The 20,918-nt window shown below is 27.9% G+C and overlaps 1 protein-coding gene and 1 long non-coding RNA gene across 2 annotated transcripts; both read left to right on the top strand.

Moving 5' to 3' along the window:
* Positions 1-3,380: 3,380 nt before the first annotated feature.
* On the top strand, positions 3,381-5,428 carry LOC136077122 (uncharacterized). The gene is made up of 4 exons (XM_065791761.1): positions 3,381-3,651; positions 3,885-4,002; positions 4,448-4,725; positions 4,907-5,428. The coding sequence occupies exons 3-4, from the start codon at positions 4,565-4,567 to the stop codon at positions 5,085-5,087; spliced, it is 342 nt and encodes a 113-aa protein (XP_065647833.1). The 5' UTR covers positions 3,381-3,651; positions 3,885-4,002; positions 4,448-4,564; the 3' UTR covers positions 5,088-5,428.
* A 2,002-nt stretch (positions 5,429-7,430) lies between these two features.
* LOC136077123 (uncharacterized) lies at positions 7,431-11,363 on the top strand. Its single transcript, XR_010636843.1, has 2 exons — positions 7,431-11,118; positions 11,201-11,363. It is a non-coding gene; the product is annotated as an uncharacterized LOC136077123 (long non-coding RNA).
* The last annotated feature ends 9,555 nt before the right edge of the window (positions 11,364-20,918 follow it).

The raw sequence follows: 20,918 nt of genomic DNA, 5'->3' as shown, positions 1-20,918 counted from the left end.
CAAAAAACCTCCGCTAACAGTATCTAATTATTTGCAAATTTACGGCGTTGAAGCAATCTTATTTATTGTTACATTATTTAGAACGGCATAAGTAAAGTTAAATGGTTACTGGAAGTTGTAAACGCTTATAACCTCATTAAAAAAGCTTGAAAAACTTTTTCATTTACTCCGAACAAACACTGTTAGACTGCTTTAGGAACGCTTCTGGCATTATGTGCAGAGTTTGCTTTTCGGTGCTTGCTTTTTCCGTAACAGTATTTTGGTAATCTCCTACATTGGGTCTATAGCAGGGATTATAAACTCAGCGACTTTGCTAGATAACATCATCATAACATATATCTTTAAAAAAACTTTTACCAAAAAAGATACTGTAAACGGATATTTCTGATCATTAACATCAACCAAATGTTAATCAATTTTTTTAGCAATTAAGACAAACTTTGAAATTCAGACTAAATAAAAAGATAAAAAAAACAACGTATTTGACCACGCTAACGAAGAGCTACTGTACATACAGTATACACATTTTCATTTCTTGAGACACATGGTCTCAAAAAAATATGATCTTTTAACCTTATTATTAAAAAAATAATAATTAAGATTGTTAAAGGTTTTTTTAATAATATTTTTTGATGATGTAATAAAATTTAAAATTGATGTTATAAAAAGCCTAATGAATGATGATTAGTTACTTTAGTTGTTTAATGTTAAACACAGAATGAAAGACAATACCAGGCAAGAAATACGATTTCATATGAGATATAATTAACGATAATAATAAGTAACGATAACAGATGAGTAAATTAAATTACGTACGCGATACAACACAATTAATCAACTTAAAACAACGATACTATTTGAAACATTAAATGAGAAATATGATATCATACAATACAACACAATCCTTCAGAATTTCTATTAAGCTATATGAATCAATTATACAGGGGAGAGTGGGGAGAGGTAGAAAACGGGAGAAATCTCAAAAATCTCACATAGGAGAGATCTCTAATCAATGTTATTTAATATAAACAACTGGTTTTTCCCTATCAATTTAGCAAATATTATTTTGTCTCCCTACGTGCGGTAAACACCACATTTTTGAAAAGTACCCCCCCCCCCCCAAAAAAAAAAAATGTTATTATTAAAAAAAAAAATGTTGTTATTAACTCGCTTATCCTACTTCACCGCATGGCTGTCCCACTTCACTCCAATGGAAAGGTCCTTCTAAAATCAAAAAATATATATATACTTTATTATAACCTGCTGTCAATCTTAGGGAATGGAATTAGTATCCGAAATGATGCTTTATTTGTATAAACTATTGGTGCAGTACATACGTTATATATAAAAAAAATTAAAATTATTCCAGAAATATTTTATAAAAAAAAAGCATTTTTTCCTTGAGTCTTCTAGTGTATGGGAAGAAGTATAGAATAAAATTAATCTTTAAAGCATGTTGAGTCAAACCAACCATTCTTTGATTTGTTTTAACGTGCTTTTGATGGCTATTTTTCATCTATGTACTCTATTACCTTTCCGCTTTGAAAACAATATATGGTCGTACCAATTCTCCTTTGGCATTACCGCAATGCATCACAGAGTACGAGGTTTTTGTGAAGTTAATTACGTGTTTAGAATACTTATATCCATGCTTTGTTGCATTTTATTTTTTTTTACATGCATGCATTTTTTTTTCTTTCTATAAATTATAGTAAATATAAAAATACATACAAGATTATATTTGGCGTTTACAGAACGGCTAATGGCGGATCTCTTTTAAGAGAACTTAATGCTCTTAATTTCTATAAACTTAATAAACACCAAGTTTATTAAGTTTATTTATTTCTTATAAAAACTCCACAAATTTTTATTTGATAATTTTTTCTTTAAAAATAAAACTGTTATAAATTCTCTTCAGAACAATTCAAAAAAGAATTTAAACGATTTTTATTAGAAAGAAAATTTGATTTTAAATATTTCTTTTAGATAAGTGTACACTTAACAAATAAATTGGAAAAGTCATTACTGCTCACTTATTTTTGTCTTGATTTTATTTATTTTGAGATATTACTTAAACCTTATAATAGTAGTGCCCTTTCGCGCATGTTAGACACAGAACTCTTACTCGGTGTAGTTAAGGCGATTTACAAATTATTCGAATTTTTTATTTGGAATTAGCATGATTTTGCCAGCGTATTGTGTCCAAACAAGAGCTTTAGATGTTATAAATTTTTTTGCTTCAGATTTTTATAATGTTTAAATAAACTATTCTTTTTTTATATATAATTTTCAAAACCTTTTACTGCCCTTAATAGTAAATCTGAAGAACACCATTTTGGATTCTTTAGGTCAATTTCGCTCATCGGTGTTAACAAGAATTTAGTTAAAATCTTTTGAAAAAGTGCCTTAACCCAATATAGATCCTAGTTCTAATCAGTTCTGACGTATATTAGCTAAATATAGTTGTTAAAATACAACATTTCTATAAAATTTCACGACTATTATAGGAATTCCGACCAAGAAAGAGCTTATAATTAAGAAAAACTGCCAATAAACGGTCAGAACATATTAAATTATTAAACTATGATGTTATTTCACCTAAAAAATGTATTCATTTAAAATCTTATTCAAATCTGGACCAGCGATCGCGATTCTTAAGAGGTTAAAAAATAATAATAAAAATCTTCGGTCAGGGTTTTTTCGACACAAACATTTTTATTTTATGTTACGTCATATACTTCGCGCAAATCCAAAAATCGAGATATAATAATTATAATGCAGTTAAACAAAATCTAATTATATATTTATAATTATTTATACTATTTATAAAAACTAAATTTACTAATTATATATATATATATATATATATATATATATATATATATATATATATATATATATATATATATATTTATATATCAATTAATTTCTACAATAAAAATCATATAGTTTTCTTTTATAACTTGGTGTTCAAAGGTGACATTTAAAGGTACTATGTCCTCATTTATTCATCCAACATCATGTGGTTATGCAAAAATAGCAGCCTTTAATGCAAATTTTGATGTAGCCCTCAATGAGAATCAACGGAGTTTTATTATGCAAAATAATATGCACCGATATGACGTATATACGTAGCAGTTTACTGATACAAATACTCACTTTATTATACAGTATAAATTCTTTTTGATAAATTCAAAACATATAATAAAAAATGTTCAGTATATTGAAAAAAATAGTAAGCTTATCAAAGCACAAGTTCTTAGTGTATTTTCTAAAGAAAGATGGGACAAGCTTTCCAGTAAAAGTGAATCAGAGCATTTTTTTGACAATTGTCCGGCATGTTTAGGGGATATTGAATTAAAGTTAAATCTTTCTCAGTTTCCAAATTTCACCAGTGACTACAAATTAATTACAAAATCAGTGGGTCTCCTGAAAAAAAAAAGAAGAGGCATTATATATAACAAAAAAAATAGTCAAAAAGTTGGATGTACAATTTAATAAAACATTTAAAACATCATTTTCTAAAACACATACTGATCTCCTGGAAATTGGATATGAAAATCCATCAGAAATTAAACGAAAACAGAAACTAATAATAAAAAGTAAAATATCTGAAATTGAAAAACAATGGAAAGCTATTAGCGTTGAAAGGTAAATAAACCAAATATATATATATATATATATATATATATATATATATATATATATATATATATATATATATATATATATATATTAAGGTGTTTAATATCCATAATCATCTTTTTTTATCTTAAATGAAACATACAATTAATTAAACAAGACAAATGTATGTTTCATACATTTTTAAATTTTGATGATTTATGAATATCTAATATTTATATTTCACTTATTTTACACCTTAGAGTTTATGGTACAAATCTTTCACTCTGAACAAGAAACAAGTTAAGACTTTCATCAAGTATGAAGTCCTACCATGAAGCTAAACACACAAAGATAGAAACTGAGAACCAAATTAAATAGGTATAGTTCATATACAAATAATACTTTAAAATAATAGTTTTATTAAAGTTTTATAAATATCAATAAAATCTATAGAAATAAAAGTCAAATAGTTATACTATTTAGATATATATACTGCTAATTATTTTACTGTCAATTATTTTACTGATAAAATGATTAAAATTAAAATTTTATTGATTTATTTTTTCCCACAAATATTTTAATGAGATTTTTCTTTGTACAGTTGATTACACACACACACACACACACACACACACACACACACACACACACACACACACACACACACACACACACACACACACACACACACACACACACACACACACACACACACACACACACACACACACACACACACACACACACACACACACACACACATATAATTTTGTATTTTTTATATATATATATTTGTATCCATCTTGAAAATTTATTAATTTAGGGTGTTAAGCGAAAAAAAAGTCATGTTGGCTCCACTAAATGATATACATGGAAAAAAGAAGAGTGTCTCAATGAATTTTTAAATTACAAAGGAGGTAAAAAAATAAACTTCACAGCTATGGCCATAAAATATGATTTAAAAGATAATAATGGAAAAACACCTCGCAATGCTGGTCAAATCATAAAGGAACTCCTTCAGAATCAAAGTGAAATAAGCTTAACAGAATTTTTTCAAATAGCAGGAGAATCTAATACAAGAGTTCGTTGTAAAAAAATAAGGTAAAATCAAAAATTTTGTAACCATAATTTCTGATTGTAAAAAATTTAAAACTAAATACAATCCATACTATAGGAAATATAATCCATAATAGGAATATAAGTCAATATGCATGATATTCCTAAGCAGTATGGTAATAACCATAAATATTAGACAATGTAACATCCTTCACATTTTTTATAGATTGGATATAGATAAAAGTGCATCTCTTCCACAAGAAGAAAGCAACTTCATGGTTACAGAAAGAATGAAGAGACAAATTCATGAAAAGAAGTATTTATTAGGCGAGTTAGTTGTACCGAAGTCATTTGAAAAGTCAGTGATAAAAGAAAAAAATTTAGAAAAAGAAGTTTTTACAGTATAAGGATGAAAACAATCTTTTGATACCATAAGAAAATATATTAATGAAAAGCACAAAGAGTTCATGAGAATCAAAAGTGACAAAGAATATATTGATATGTCAGAAACCAATATTATAGACTTTTTGAAAAGAATTCATGAATACAATGAAACTCAACAATTACCTACAGAAGAACTCAGATCAAGACTTCAATTTTTTGAATGAAAACGCCATTTAATGTTCTGGCATGATGCTTCAACTGTCTGTAATCATGGGTATATTCTTATGACAGTTTTAGCTTTATATGATACTGCTTTATACTACACAGATGAAGAATATAATTTAATAAGTTGGCAAAAAATTAATATCCATATATATACAATTGCTTGCAAATGAAAAATTTGAGTTGTGTTCTATATAAATGTAGAACACAACTCAAATTTTTCATTTGCAAGCAATTGTCAATATGAAAATCTATATCAGAGACAACAGAAAGTCCTATATTCACAGCAGTCAAGAGATAAAAGCCAAAAATATATAACCAAACTATATGCAAACTTAGGAAAGAATGAAGTTATTAATGAACTAGTCCAAAGAAATATAAATTTTAAAATGGATATGAAAAAATCTGTCTTAGATCAAAAACTTGTTAATGAAATGCATGGTATACAAAGAGTACCAAGCCTAATTTTCTATGAACCTGAATCATTCAAAGATTATGGTTTACATAACTATGAGTTACTAATGGAACCTCTACACGACATAATTAATCATATTAAAAACTTATCTATTGAGCTACTTTCTCATTTTTCAAAGCCAGAGTGTAAACAACTAGAAAAAGTAATTAAAGCAGCATTTGACGGAAAAGAATCTAGACGAGCTGCAATTATAAAGACAACAGTATATTGCCAACAACACCATCCAAATAATACTTTGACTCAAATATTTCTAACTATGTGTCAAATCCAGGAGTACATTTATAAACCTGGATCTGAACGAACAAATGAACTAATTCTTAGTTTTTATTTCAAGACATTTGAACATATAACCTTATTGAAAGAAAACATTGGTTCAAATCTTAATATTTTGACCAAAAGGAAATCTATGGAAAATATTTTCACTGCCAATTTATACACACTCCAGACCAATTGAGAGTTATTTCAGGGCACGCGACCAATACTGAGAAAGAAGAAAGACAATTTAATTTTATTTAAAATATGTCTAATTCCACATCAAACCGACACTCTGACAACATAATTTCTAATGCAATCATAAGAATTCAAGTATCTGAGGAATTAAAAAACAAAAGCCCAAAAAGTCAAATTAAATCATCAATTTCCAAACTTTACAAAAACAGTTTTATTCAAACGGCGGCAATACTATCTTACCATTTTCAATGATCATGTCTCATCCAGAAGATTACGAGTCACTGTTGGAAAAAATAGCAGATTACCTTGTTGAAGAGAAGGTATTTTGGCAAGAAACAACGAAAGGTATCATGTTTTTTGATAAACAAAAAGTGATAACAAGTAAAAAACAATGTTGCCATTTTTGCTCAACAACCATAAAGAAAGAAATTGATCGTGTTAAAAAATGCTGGGACATATGCTTACTCAATGCAACCTTGTTAATACCAGCTTTTCAAATTAAAATTGACAGTGTAGATGGTTCTGTTATAAAATTCTTGGATACAATAACAAATTCAAGAAATTTAGGCAAATTAGTAGCCTTTTTTTGTCACGTAGTTGTATATGCAACAACAAAAAATTATGTTAGAAAAAAAATTAACTTGCTCTGTATTTTTGGTTTAAGGGTGAAGCATGGGTTTTCTTTATCATTTAGTCTGATTTAGAATCGCTTATGATTGTTGATCTTTGACATAATAGCAAAATTTGTTATGTTTTTCAGTAAGCTTAAACAATAATGGATAAATAATTATCCTAATTTAAAGTAATAAATTAAACATTATTCTTTTATTTTAGAATAGATTTAGAGTATTAAAACCTTTCTTTATGTAACACAGTTTAAAGTGTATTTTCTTTTTCTCTTTATAAACAATAAAATGACGCTCTTTTCACCTCATAGAAATATTTTAAAAAAAAGGTGGTGGTTATTATTTATATTGATTTAAAAAATGAGTAATGAAGAAACATGAAAAACTGATCACAAAATCTTGCTCTTTTTTGTTATAACAAACAAACAAAGCACATTAATTTGAGTGCATGTATGATGTGTTGCAATGCAATTTGTCATTATATACACATTTTTTTAAGATATAGTATATTTTCTTACCTTATTTGAATCGAATCAATGATAATTTCTATGTTCGTTAAATAATGATTAAAAAAGTAAATTCCAGTCATGTAAATTTACTGAATTAAATCCATTTTTTAACAGTATTTGCTCAAAAATAAAATATATAAGATAATAAGAGATAGAGTTATTACCTTTACAAAAAATTTGTGAATGTAAAATATGATACTTGTAGAATATTAATTCAACAAAATTCCTTAGTGTATTTAATTTAAAATTGAGAAAATTACAGAATAAAAATTACAGATAAACTAAACATCAATCAGCAATCCCACAAAATTTTATTAAATTTTTTGAACTTTTAGTATATAAACAAAGCATATCCATTTGTGTGCATGACTATATGTTTGTGGTGCAATTTGTCAGCAATGTATGTATGCAATTACTTTATAATGTAGAATTTTATATTTTTTCACCTTGTTTGTAGTGAATTCAAGTTTATTTCTATTTTTGTAAAATAATGATCACAAAAACAGATTCCAGTCATGTAAAATTACTAAATTTCATCTATTTTTTAACAGTACTTGCTCTAAAAAACAATATGAAAATATAACAGGGGCTTAACTTATTAAGTTTACAAAAAATGTATTAATGTAAAATAAGTTACTTCTGGAATATACTTAGCACATAAATACTCCATTAATTGGCCTAAAATAATTTTTATTAGAAAAATAATTTGTGTCATAATATTATACATATTTAACGTACGCGTAAATCCGGATTTTACAAAGCCGTTTTTTCGGCCAAATTTTGTGACACGCTTTTTCAAGTTAGTTGATAAGTTGCATGGTATGAACTTGTTTTGCTCTGTTATTTTTTAGAAATATGTATCAACATAGATATTTTTTGAATACTAGAATTATGGAACTTTAATTTTACATGGATTTTTTTGAGTTAAAATTTTATTTATTATAAATTTATTATTGTTAAAAATTTGCTTGTTTTTTGGACATCAAGTATATATCGAAGGAATGCTGGTTCATTTTTCTAATATGTTCTCTCAACTTCAAAAACCTTTTTTCTTACTACCTGCCAAATTTCATTGAAAAAAAAGCATACTCAGACACTTTAAAACTCTACTCCAATTAGGTAAAATTTTGTTGTTGTTTGGACATCAAGTATGTATCAAAGGAATGCTGGTTCATTTTTTTAATATATTCTCTCACCTTCAAAACCCTTTTTTCTTAATACCTGCCAAATTTCATTAAAAAAAAAAGCATACTCAGACACCTTAACATTATACTCTAATTAGATAACTTTTTAAGCTTCAATAACGCACACTCGCAGTGAGGAGGATTTTAATGTCATTACATTTACCATTATTTAAACATTATATTTTATTTATAAAAATTAAACTTTTTTCTGCTATCATGGGGCCAAAAACAAAGTTTGGGTTTTATAGTGAATGCAAAAAGTATTTAACTGCTAATTTTGAATTGTCGCAAATAGGCATTGAATCTAATACAGAGTGTAATACAGTTTGTAGAAATGGACATATTTTTTTATTATTTACAAAAAATAGTGATTCGTTTTTCAAAACATCTCAACAAGTCACTAGACATTTTAAAATAGAAACATGTAAAAATCAGGTTAGAAGTCTCATAAATAAATCATTGAAATGGTCTAGAAATTATAGCAGGGCTGAGGACAGTAAGCATTTTTATGAATTTTGCAATAAACCTTTTTTATACCATATATCAAGTTTACCTAATATTGTATTATCATCAGGCTTCTCAGATGTTTCATATACCAATATGAATGTTTTATCTCCTTTAAATAGTTGAACATCAACGTCTGCAGGTTATAGCGAATGAGACATAACTAAACATATATTTACAGAGAAATTAGGCCCTATAAAACAAAAAAAGCTAACTCTTACAAATAATGTTGGAAAAAGTTAGCACTTTTAAAAGCTGAATTAAACAGCATGCCAAACCAATTACGTGTTCTAAGACAAAATGTTAAACAAAAAGTAAAAATAATTAAAGCTTTAAGGGCAGAAATACCAGACTTGAAAAAACACACACAAAAAAATAAAATTACAGTGAGCAGATTCGTCACTTTAAAGCTGAAAAAAAAGCTTTGAAAAATAAATGAAAAGCATAAGTTAAGGCAACTCAAAACTAAGCATAATGCTGCTGTTTTTTACAAGTAACAGGGTAATTGCTAGTTTGGAGAATGATTTGCTCCAGATTAAGGAAGAAAGAAATGTAATTATGCCAGAAGATGAAAAAACATATTTATTACAAATAAGAATAATAATTTATGATATGCTGTTGTGTAATATAACCAACAAGTAACATTCCATATCTTATGAGCAAAATAGGGTATTATATGGGTGTTACTTTTAATAATATTCCTCATCGAAGTACTGTTGACCAAAGAGCTTGTGAACTTAGCAGTATTCCAGATTTGCAAGCAGCAGAGTGGGCTATGCATAATAATAATCCTACTCTTGGGTTTGATGCTACAACACAAGAAACTGTCCACATTAATAGCATTAACTTAACATCTTAAGATAAATGTCTTGTGTTTGCTCTAGATCAGTTACCAGGAGGAACAGCATTTGATTATGAAAGTCATATATGCACTTCAATTGATTATATGGCATTTGTTTATTCAGATTTTTACCAAAGTAGCTTTGATGAATATCATAACTCGATTATTGAAAATATATCTAACACAATGTCAGACAGTCAACCATCTTCCTATAAGCAAAGTTGGTGCAACCTAGGGCAAGAATTTGAATGAGCTGAACTGCCATTTGCACCCTCTTGACACAATTGCAGTTTCATGTCGCTTGAGTGTGCAGTTTCATGTCGCTTGAATGTTCTCTTGAGTGTGAGAGTTGTTAGTTATTTGGAAATGAATGGCAGTTAAAATTGTTTTTGCCATGAACAAAATGAGGTTTATAGATGTCAAAGGTGATCCAAAAGGATTTGTAAATTTTTTTAATGAAAATGATCTACTACAAAGTATTATTCCTAGATATCATGGAAATAAGCTTCATATATCTTTTCATGATTGTTTCATTTTTATCAAGCATTACAGTGAGTTTAAACATTTCCTCACTGTTGGAACAGTAAAATGTAAAATTTTGCAATTCTAAGAGATGCATTTTGTAATAAAACTGCAATAAAAGAAGTGTGCGCGCTTGCATTCTTTGGAAAACTCCCTAATGAGCCTTGAATGGAAAAGTTTTATGTTTTAGGTGAGGATGCAACTTTTGATCATGTTTCTGGTAGTCAGTTAGTGAAAAAGAGTTTTGCTAATAATTACAAATAGTAAATCTAATACAGCTGCTCAGTTTTGCAGAAGAACAGATTTTTTTGGGAATACTCTTGCCCCAAACATTTTAAAATCAATATATGCTCCATTGCTAACCACTAACACTCGTATAAGCTTCATTGATAATCAGCTTAAAAAAATGACTTCTGCTTGTCTTGATGCTGTGCAAGTTGTCTTGAAGCGACAATATAAAAGGTATTTCTCACTTTCTATTACACAAAAGACACTCTAGACACTAAAGGAGTTAAGAGGCACTAAAGGGAGGAACTTGGTAGATATATCTTAATGATGTTGTAAATTTGCTTTTTTAAATGGTTTTTTACTAAATGAACACTATTTTTTATAATTTTTATTAAACTTATATCACATTAAAAATTTTAAAAATTAAATTTACCAGCGTCATCCACGTCATCACTGCCATCTTGCACCCAGAGTGAAAACCAAGACCTCATTGGTAAGATTTTTACTGTGTTTTAATTTTTGTTTTTCATTTTAATTTTTCGAACACTCATTTAATATTTTTGTTTTTAATATAGACTTGTCTAGGAGTGATTTCTTGGTTTGGCCAAAGCCACCCTGGGCCTAAATCAAAAAGGGCCTTCTGCATATGGGCCTGATGATGGAAGAGGTTTTTGAGAAGGAAATTTTTGTATATAGTTGAGTTTGATTTTTTTATGAAAAATTTGTGTTTTATACAAATACTATTTATTATTACAAAAAAATAATATTTAAGTTTTAACCCACCCTACCCAAGGTGTGAGAGGTGTAGAGCTTCCGAATAATACCCTCTTGCACCCTTTTCACGCATTTTATCCTTAAAACCTTTCTTTCTTTTGATACTAAATTGCATGCATTTTATATGAAGATACAAAGTAATCCTCTTAATATTGGTTCAGAGGGTGCGCCCGAAGCCAAAAGGACTTCTAGCCTATCAACCTAAAGTATCCAAATCATATTTGATGGTACCCTGTTAGAATATATTAAAAAATACAAATAAAAATTATGAATTTCAATTAAATAATAATATTTTCTTTTAAAAAATCTACATTTTTTAATATAATAAAAAGTTTTGTAGACGCCCCTCTATCGCCCTTTGTACACCCTTTGCATATATATATTGCCCTTTGTTAGACCTATCTTTTGATACCAAGTTGAATGTATTTCGATAAGAATTGACCAAGTTATGACGTTTTAAGTTAAAAAAACCTCAAATTTGATCACAGTTTCTTTAAGAAGTCCATATATCGAAAATTCGGTACTCAAAATGCCATAACTTTTTGTAGAATTGTTCAATTTTAATAATTTTTTCACCTTTAAAATACTGAATTAAAAACCTTTCCAATGATATATAACAATCTAGTGTTTGATTAATTTAAAAATTTAATGTCACGTACCTAATTTAATTAAAACTGTTGATAAATATAAAAATAGACATAAATAAATAATTCTGCAATATAAGACAGAAAAATATATACTCTACTCAAGTGTAAACTATATATACAACTAAGAATACAAAAAAAGCTAAATAATTTAAATTTTTAACAACTATAGTTGTGAATTTTATGTTATAAATTATGCTGTATAAATATGTTGTAAATTTTAAACATCTATATTTTGCCGTATACGGCAAAATATAAAAACTCATTTTGTTTTATCATAATTCAGAGACCGTATTATTTAAAGAAAATATGTTATGGTCAGCAAAATATCATACAGACACTATAATATTTTAAAAAGGCTTTAACTACACCGAGTAGCAGCCATTGCAACATTGGTAATGGTGAGAAAGAGTCGCAGCACTTTTTTTGATAAAAAAAAATATGAACGAAAGTGTATGCAAATATCTAACTTATGTAAACTATAAACTATGTAATGTTAAAACATATATCAAGTTTTACAGTTTTGCTTTCACTTGAAAATTGCAACATCTCCTTAATTTAGATCTATAGCAATTATTTCCGTTTTATGAAGTCTTTTGTTTGTTAAGTAGTTTTAAAGTCTACTTCAGACTTCACACCTGTGTGGCCGAGTGGTTATCTCGCAGAGTTATTAAAGCAAAGCACCGTGGTTCGTATCCTACCACTGGAACTTTCTTTTTATTTTTTTTATTTATTTTTTTTTTCAATACAAAATAAAACACTTTTGAAGTTTTATAGATGTTATATACATATGTAAAGATATTATTCACTGCCATAAAAGGAACGGAAGAATATTTTAAATGCATAAAATTTTTAAAAACATCAAAACACTTGGAGAAATTTGTTGCGCAATGTCAAGATGTTATTAATGTGATCAGTTAGTTAGTCCTTATAAGCTGCGGATGGTCTGATAAAAAATTATGGTCTGAAACTTAAAAAAAATAATTAATAAGCCAGTTCTGCTGCTCCAGAATGTGTTGCTGAGGGGGCAAAAAAAAAAAATTAGCCCTTAGCGGGCAAAAATTTTAAAACTGTATTTTAATAACTAAAAGTCTTTTTTGCTATATTTAGTTTTTGCTATAAATATGTACGCCCAGATTTAAAAAATTGAAATTGTTTTGTATTAAGGGGCGGATTATACATACCTAGCTCCCCGGAACCCATTTTCCTTGCCTCTTTAGCTTTGTAAGTGAATGGTTAAAATTTTTTTTCTAAGTCTTAAATATCGAAAAACGCAACAAGAAATGAATTTTTATATTTTAACTATTACTTTCTCTTTACTTGATTTATTGGGCAACTAAGTAATTGCGGATTTCACTCATAGATTGCTTTAGTTGAATTTTTAGGTTTGCTGACGTAATCGAAATGTCAAACACATTTTGTGATTTGATAGTTGGTACTTCAATTGTCAATCAGTAAAAAAAAAATTTTGATCGGTTGAGTAGTTTTTGTTTGGTGTCTGTTGAAAAATGAAAAATGAAAACGAATATTTTCGTCATATTTTCCTTTTTTATTTCCGGAAAAGAAAAACGCATCGCAATCTCACAAAAAGTTATGCGCTGTTTATGGTGACGAAGCTTTAAAAGAACGGCAGTGTCAAAATTGGTTTGCCAAATTTTGTTCTGGTGATTTTTCATTCAAAGATAAAAAATACTCTGGTTGTCCAGTTGAAGTTGATGACGACCAAATCAAAGCAATAATCGGTATGGATTGTCACAGTACAACACGTGAGATTGCAGAGAAGCTTCATGTATCACATACATGCATTGAAAATCGCTCAAAATTACTTTGCTATGTACGAAAACTCAATATATGGGTTCCTCATGAACTGAAAGAAAATCATTTAACACAACGCATTAACATCTGCAATTTGTTAAAGAAACGTAATGAAAATGATCCATTTTTAAAACGATTGATAACTGGTGATGAAAAATGGGTTATTTACAACAATGTCAATCGGAAAAGATTGTGGAGCAAGCTCAAACAACATCAAAAACTGATATTCATCAAAGGAAAGTTATATTATCAGTTTGGTGGGATTACAAAGGAATTGTCGACTTTGAATTTTTACCACCCAACCGAACGATCAATTCAGATGTCTACATTAAACATTTAACAAAATTGAACAATTCAGTTGAAGAAAAGCGGCCCGAATTGACAAATCGAAAAGGAGTTGTATTCCATTATGACAATGCAAGGCCACACACATCTTTGGTCACTCTGCAAAAATTATTGGAGCTTGGTTGGGATGTTTTGCCACACCCACCATATAGTCCTGACCTTGCACCATCTGATTACTTTTACTTCGATCTTTTCGGAATTGCTTGAATGGTAAAAATTTCAATAATGACGATGGTGTCAAATTGTACCTGGTTCAGTTTTTTGTTGATAATAACCAGAGGTTTTATGAACGTGGAATTAAGATGCTGCCTGAAAGATGGCAAAAGATCATTGCTCAAAATGAGCAATACATTACTGAATAAAGTTATTTTGTTCCATTAAAAAGTTGTCTTTTATTCTATAAAAAAATCCGAAATTACATAGTTGTCAATCCAATAGTATAGGGGAGAGCGGGGTTGGTTGTCACGCGGGTTGGTTGTCACAAAGTTTATTACAGGAAATATAGATAAGTTGTAGAACTTTAAAATTATGCAATCGAAATCTTATATATTAAAAGCATTTTCACTGTAACTTTGAGTTTTTTCTAGCGTGTAGAAAACAAGTTATTTATTTTTATAAGTTTTTGATATGAAAAAGTTAAAATTCGCTCACTTAGAACTTTTCTTTTACCAAACGAAAATTATTTTATTGTGTTTTGAATGTAAATTTTTAGAATTTTTCATTCTTTTGAGTAACTTAATCCACAAAAAATTCTTATGAAATTTACCCGCTTTTAGGTAAATTTACAGTTGTCTTGCAACTTACATAGATGGGGTTGCTTGTCACAAAATATATGGGGATGGTTGTCACGATTGCCTCGAATCCGTGCGCTTCAAAATTTAAGCCGTTCGCGTTCATTGGGGAATATTTTAATGTTTAAGATATTATTTGGTCAAATCTGTAATCTAAATTTTTATTTCAATGTGTATAACTTCAAATTGTGGGGTAAATAATAGTGGGGTAAATTAGCGCCGAGAAGGAGTATGTAATATATATAGTATGTATATATATGTTAGGTACGTGACAATTGCGTTTTACAGAACCGAATTTTGTGCCACAATTTTCGTAGTCTCTTCAAAGTTAGCGTGCTTGAGGAAGGCTTTCTGGAATAACTTTTTAGTATTCGTTATCAACATAGATTATATTTAGAAAGAAGAATAGTTGAAGTTTATTTCCGATTTGGTTTTAATTATACTCAATTGAGATATTAACGAGTTTATTGATGTCAAAGTTTTAGTCGTACTTCTGATATAGTCTTTTTTTTTTCTATTCAATTTTCATTTTTAAGTTATTCATTTATCTATGCACCTGCCAAATTTCGTTGAAAAATATTATGTAGCAATCACCCTATTTCTTGCTGCACTTTTGTTACCTAATTTACATTTTTCCCGATGTTATCGCGGGAGACAGAGGGGTCCTTTGATTATTTTTGTATATATATTTTTTTATATATAACATTCATATTACTAATATTATAAGCAATATTTGACCTATGTCATAAATTGATATTATAAACCTAGATACTTTATAGTAAAAATATGATTAAAAATTTGTAAAATTAAAAGAAATTGTTGAATTAAAACGATTTTCTTAAATTCTATATTTCAAGACTTAAATTTTATATTTCATTTAGAAACAAAATGGAGTAAGAAAATTAAGGTTTCACATAGTATTCCATATCATATTCATAATATAAATTAGATATGAATCAAATTAGTTATGAATCATATCTAATTTGAAGTTTGAACGTTGTCTTTATTTAACAAGGAATGTCTTTAGATTATAGTTTATAACTAATAAATAATAATAAGTTATTTTTATATAAATTTATTAAACTGTTTTTAAATCATTATTTGGCCACTATCTAAACCTTTATGTATAACTTAAATATTTCTTTCGCTGTTTTAGATGCTCAAAGTTGTAGTGATATGGCGTCAGCCAACAACATTAGTTACTTTCTGTATTCAATAGCTCAGTAGTTGTTACTAATATATATATTATATATTTAATAATATATTGCATATATAATAATATATTGTATATATAATAATAATATATACTATATATATATAATATATTGCATATATAATAATATATTGTATATATAATAATAATATATACTATATATATATATTTATATATATATATATTATATATAAAAATATATATATATATATATATATATATATATATATATATATATATATATATATATATATATATATATATATATATATATATATATATAATATATATATATATACAAATGACTTACTATATGCAAATTTTTATATAACTTTGTAAAAATAAAGTTTATTTAATTTTTGTTTAGATGAACTTGCTTTAGAGAGGATCAGTCATTTCTATCCCTATTATATGAATTAATTTAGTATTTAGTCATTTACTATAAGTTTTCAAATACAGTTCTTTATTATGCCTATGTAGATTGTTGTTAGTTGTACTTTTGTATACTTAATACTTACATTTTATTAAGTCACTCTTTTTTTTTCTGTAGACAAATTAGAACAAATAATCAGTAAGTTTAGTTTAAATTGTTTTAGTTACTTTACCATTTAAAAGTATTTGTATGCTTTGTTAGTATTCTTTGTTAGCTTTGATTTTGAAATGTTTTGATTTAAAATTGGCATTAAGGTGAGTACGGCCAGCAGATACGTAAGTTTCATAAATTTCTATATTTTTCAACATATAACTAATTGATACATCATTACTAATATAAAATTCAAATAAATGTTTTAATTTAAAATTGGCATTTAGGTGAATATGGCAAACAAATATGCAAGTTTTGTAGGTTTCAATATTTTAAAGTGTATAATTTATCAATACATCATTATAAAAATATTATAACTCGAAACAAGTGTATTTTAAAGCTAAAAAATATTCCATTCAAATACCAACAATTTTAATATATTTTCTTTATCTTTAGCAAACCTTACTTCAATAATTGGTGAGAGAATTTTTATATATAAAAAATTGTTATATATATATAAACTATATATTAGGGTACTTGCTTTTGAGGAAATTTTTGAATTTCAATAAACTACCCCTTGAAATGTGAGACATTGGTGTTAAAACTAACTTTGGAAAAAAATTAGTCCGATCGGACCGCTCTTGTGCCTCCCCCAGAGCCCACTTGACTAAAAAAAATGGTCAAAAAAACGCCAAAAACGCTTATGTTCTATAGGCTAGGGGGTTTATATTTTTAAATAAAAAAGGTAGTTAAGGCAGAATATGAACACTTTTGCTGTTTTATTGTGTCAAATAGAGTTAAAAATCGCAAAAAAATAAATTATTTTGACGCGAATTATAAGTATAATTAAATATTACAATGAAAAAAATTTTATGACTGACGATTTATCTTTAATTAAATAATAGTTATTTAAAATAATGTTAAAGTTTGTTGTATAAATTATTTTCATTTTTCAATCATTTTTGCCATTGTAGAAAGTGAGTCAATCAACCTCTTTATAGACAAACTTGAAGACTTTTTTCCTGGCCTTTTTGTAGCAAATCTAGCTTTATCAACAGCTAGCAGTCTGTTCTAAATTTCCTCTTCTTTATTGTATCTGTGCATAAACTGTTGCATCATACCTACTGCTCTTTCAACAGGATCATTTACGATAACTAGAGATTTAGCAAAATCTTTGAAGATTCTAAATCTTGATTGTGTGCACCAATACTGAGGTGGGAGGGTAAACCAGTCTCTAATCTTATGTTTATCCAAAGCAATTCTATCAAAAATCAAGTAGGAGAACTGATCAAATAGTAATAATAAACTTAGGGATCATTATAAACTCTCTTTCCAATCCTAATCTTGTTTTCCACTTCAATGAGCAATTTGTTGTTTATTTTAAAATAATCAGAGTTTGGCATGTCATATTGAAGCATAGCAGAAGCAATCTTTCTTTTTTCTTCATTAGAAACATCTTTATCCAACAAAGAAAGAGGTACAATTGTAGAATCAAAATACCAGGAATGTTTGTAAAATGATTTCAATACTGCTTCAATTGCCTCTGGTTTGGCACAAACATCTTTGTATAGATGCATTTTATGTATTGATAGCTTTGTCAGATTGCAAATACCATTTGGCATAAAAACATGCTATGAATTCCGCCATGATAATTATTTCTTCTAAAAGTAGTTTACCTTCTTGAACAAATTTAATCTGATTAAAAATCAATTGCGATTTTAGATAATATATGGCTTTTCCAAGGAATCTTGCATGATGGGCAGCTCCTGGTTTCCTAATTTTAACACCTTTAAAAGACAAATAAGCAACAACCAGCTCAGCTAGTTCTTTTCCACCGTCTCTAAATATATTTTTACTTTTAATATACTTTTTGCAAAAATTAAGTGACTCAACTGCAGCACATTCGATAACAGTTCCTTTTGTCTTATCCCAATGAAATCGTGTAACATCATTCGTATCATAATGAAAATCAGGACTTTCAAATATGTCTTTCAGTTTTTAAATAAAGTATTCTCTGGTCCAGATGTCTTTTTTTGTGTCACAGGATTACAAAAGTGAACAATCTTTAGTTCTAAAATGTGGTGTTTACGAGCAAGAAATAAAGGATAGATATCGAGGTTGTTTGCTATTCTAGACAGGGAACCTTTTTTAGTTCCAATATTACTGGAAGTTGTATCAAAGCATAACCCTCCGATGTTTCTTTCGATTTCATATTCTTTAAGGAGATTCATCACGCCTTTATACTGATCTTCCCTTGAGGATGATGCTAGGGAAGGTACTCCGAGAAGATAAACCTCCCCATTAATATTTAAAAGAACTGCTAATCTGTCATTTTTGAATCGCTTGCCTTTTTTTAATTTAAATAAGGTTTTACCATCGAAATTAATGATAGGTGGATATTTGGAGGTTTTTAAAGCAGCTTTAATGTCATTTCTGGATTGTTTACTTATTATTTACCTTTTTCATATGCGATGAGGCTGCTGAAATGCTGCAATGAAGTTTACTTTTATTCACACAAGATTTATCAACAACAGAAGCGACAACTTTCTGGAGAACTGCAGGAGTCATACATTAATTGATGATGCAAGAGCAACACTACCACTAAAAATATCTTTAGGAATTGTGCACGTAATTGGTTTTTGTTTTTCTTTTCTCCTTGTCCAATCTCCAGGTTCAAAGTCTATATCATTCAACATTTCTGTACCGCTTTCATCTAAAATTGGTTCCTGATCTAAATTTTCTGTAACTTCTTAGCAGTTCTGTAAAATCAGTTTTTTAAATAAAATATTCTCTGATCCTAGAGTGTTGTGCTTTCTTTTGCATTTTTTCTTTCTAATACTCTCTCTAGACATTTGACTATATTTCTTATTCTCGGTTTCGAGAATAAACTTTCTATCGCTTTCTTGATCACCTAAAAACTTCGAATCTTCGGCTTTGTCTTTATCTAATTTTTTCTTGCCGTTCATTATGGTACGTCTAAGATTTGGTGTACCAATCCAGAACACTTTCTTTGTCTTCTGTATAAAATAATTTTGTTTTTTTAAATCTGAAGTTGATCCTCTCTTTTCATGCTTTTTTAAACTATAGTATTCTTTTTCTAAGCTACTTAGATACTTTCTAAGGGTTTTGTCAGAAACTATTGGAAATCCAGCTTTATTCCAAGGAACTTTAATCAAAGATAATATGCACTTGCATTTGTCATTTTTACATTGATTCTTTTTCATCGTATTAGGCATGCAATATAGTATTGATGAGTTTTTCACATTTTTTTCCAGTGTAGATTTGATGTAGTAAAAATTTTTCAATTATTCCATTCCTGTTGGAAGTTGCATACCTTAACAATATAAAAAATGTATTTATTGATGTGAATAATATACATACTTCAATATTTCATTACTTATACTAAAAGCTTTTTTTTCGGAAAACATATTAATATAAACAATAGCCTTTTTTTACGGCGTTTTTTTGACCATTTTTTTTAATTAAATGGGCTCTAGGGGAGGCACAAGAGCGGTCCGATCAGACTAATTTTTTTCCAAAGTTAGTTTTAACACCAATGTCCCACATTTCAAGGGGTAGTTTATTGAAATTCAAAAATTTTCTCAAAAGCAAGTACTCTACTATATATGTATATATATATATATATATATATATATATATATATATATATATATATATATATATATATATATATATATATATATATATATATATATATATATATATATATATATATATATATATATATATTAATGGAAGGAGGCTTGTATTATGCCATTTAATTCATATTTAGTGTCACTGTCGTCTATTCCGACTGGTAAGGTTTACATATTCTTACTTTTTAATCTGATTATAATTGCTAAATAATCGTGAGGTTATGTTGTGTATTGTTTTTTATTTTTAGTATCATCATCTTCCATTACTGTTGGTAAATTTTTTTTTAGGTTGGGTGGGGGAGTGGGTAGGTGGTGGGCATACGCCTCTTCCGTAATAGAAACACCACTTTTATATGTAAGATTGTATAACATAATTTTATATTGTGTACTAATTTAACTCAGTTTAGAAAAGATATAAGTATTTATAAAATCAACTCGTTTTTGATCCTAGGGTGTATCAAACCATCGCCACTACACCCACCTCTATTGCTAACATACACCTCTTGTATATTTTGGTGGTTTACTATAAATT

This window comes from Hydra vulgaris, chromosome 02, assembly GCF_038396675.1.
Source record: "Hydra vulgaris chromosome 02, alternate assembly HydraT2T_AEP".
NCBI lineage: Eukaryota > Metazoa > Cnidaria > Hydrozoa > Anthoathecata > Hydridae > Hydra > Hydra vulgaris.
This window is presented reverse-complemented; position numbering and strand designations above follow the sequence as displayed.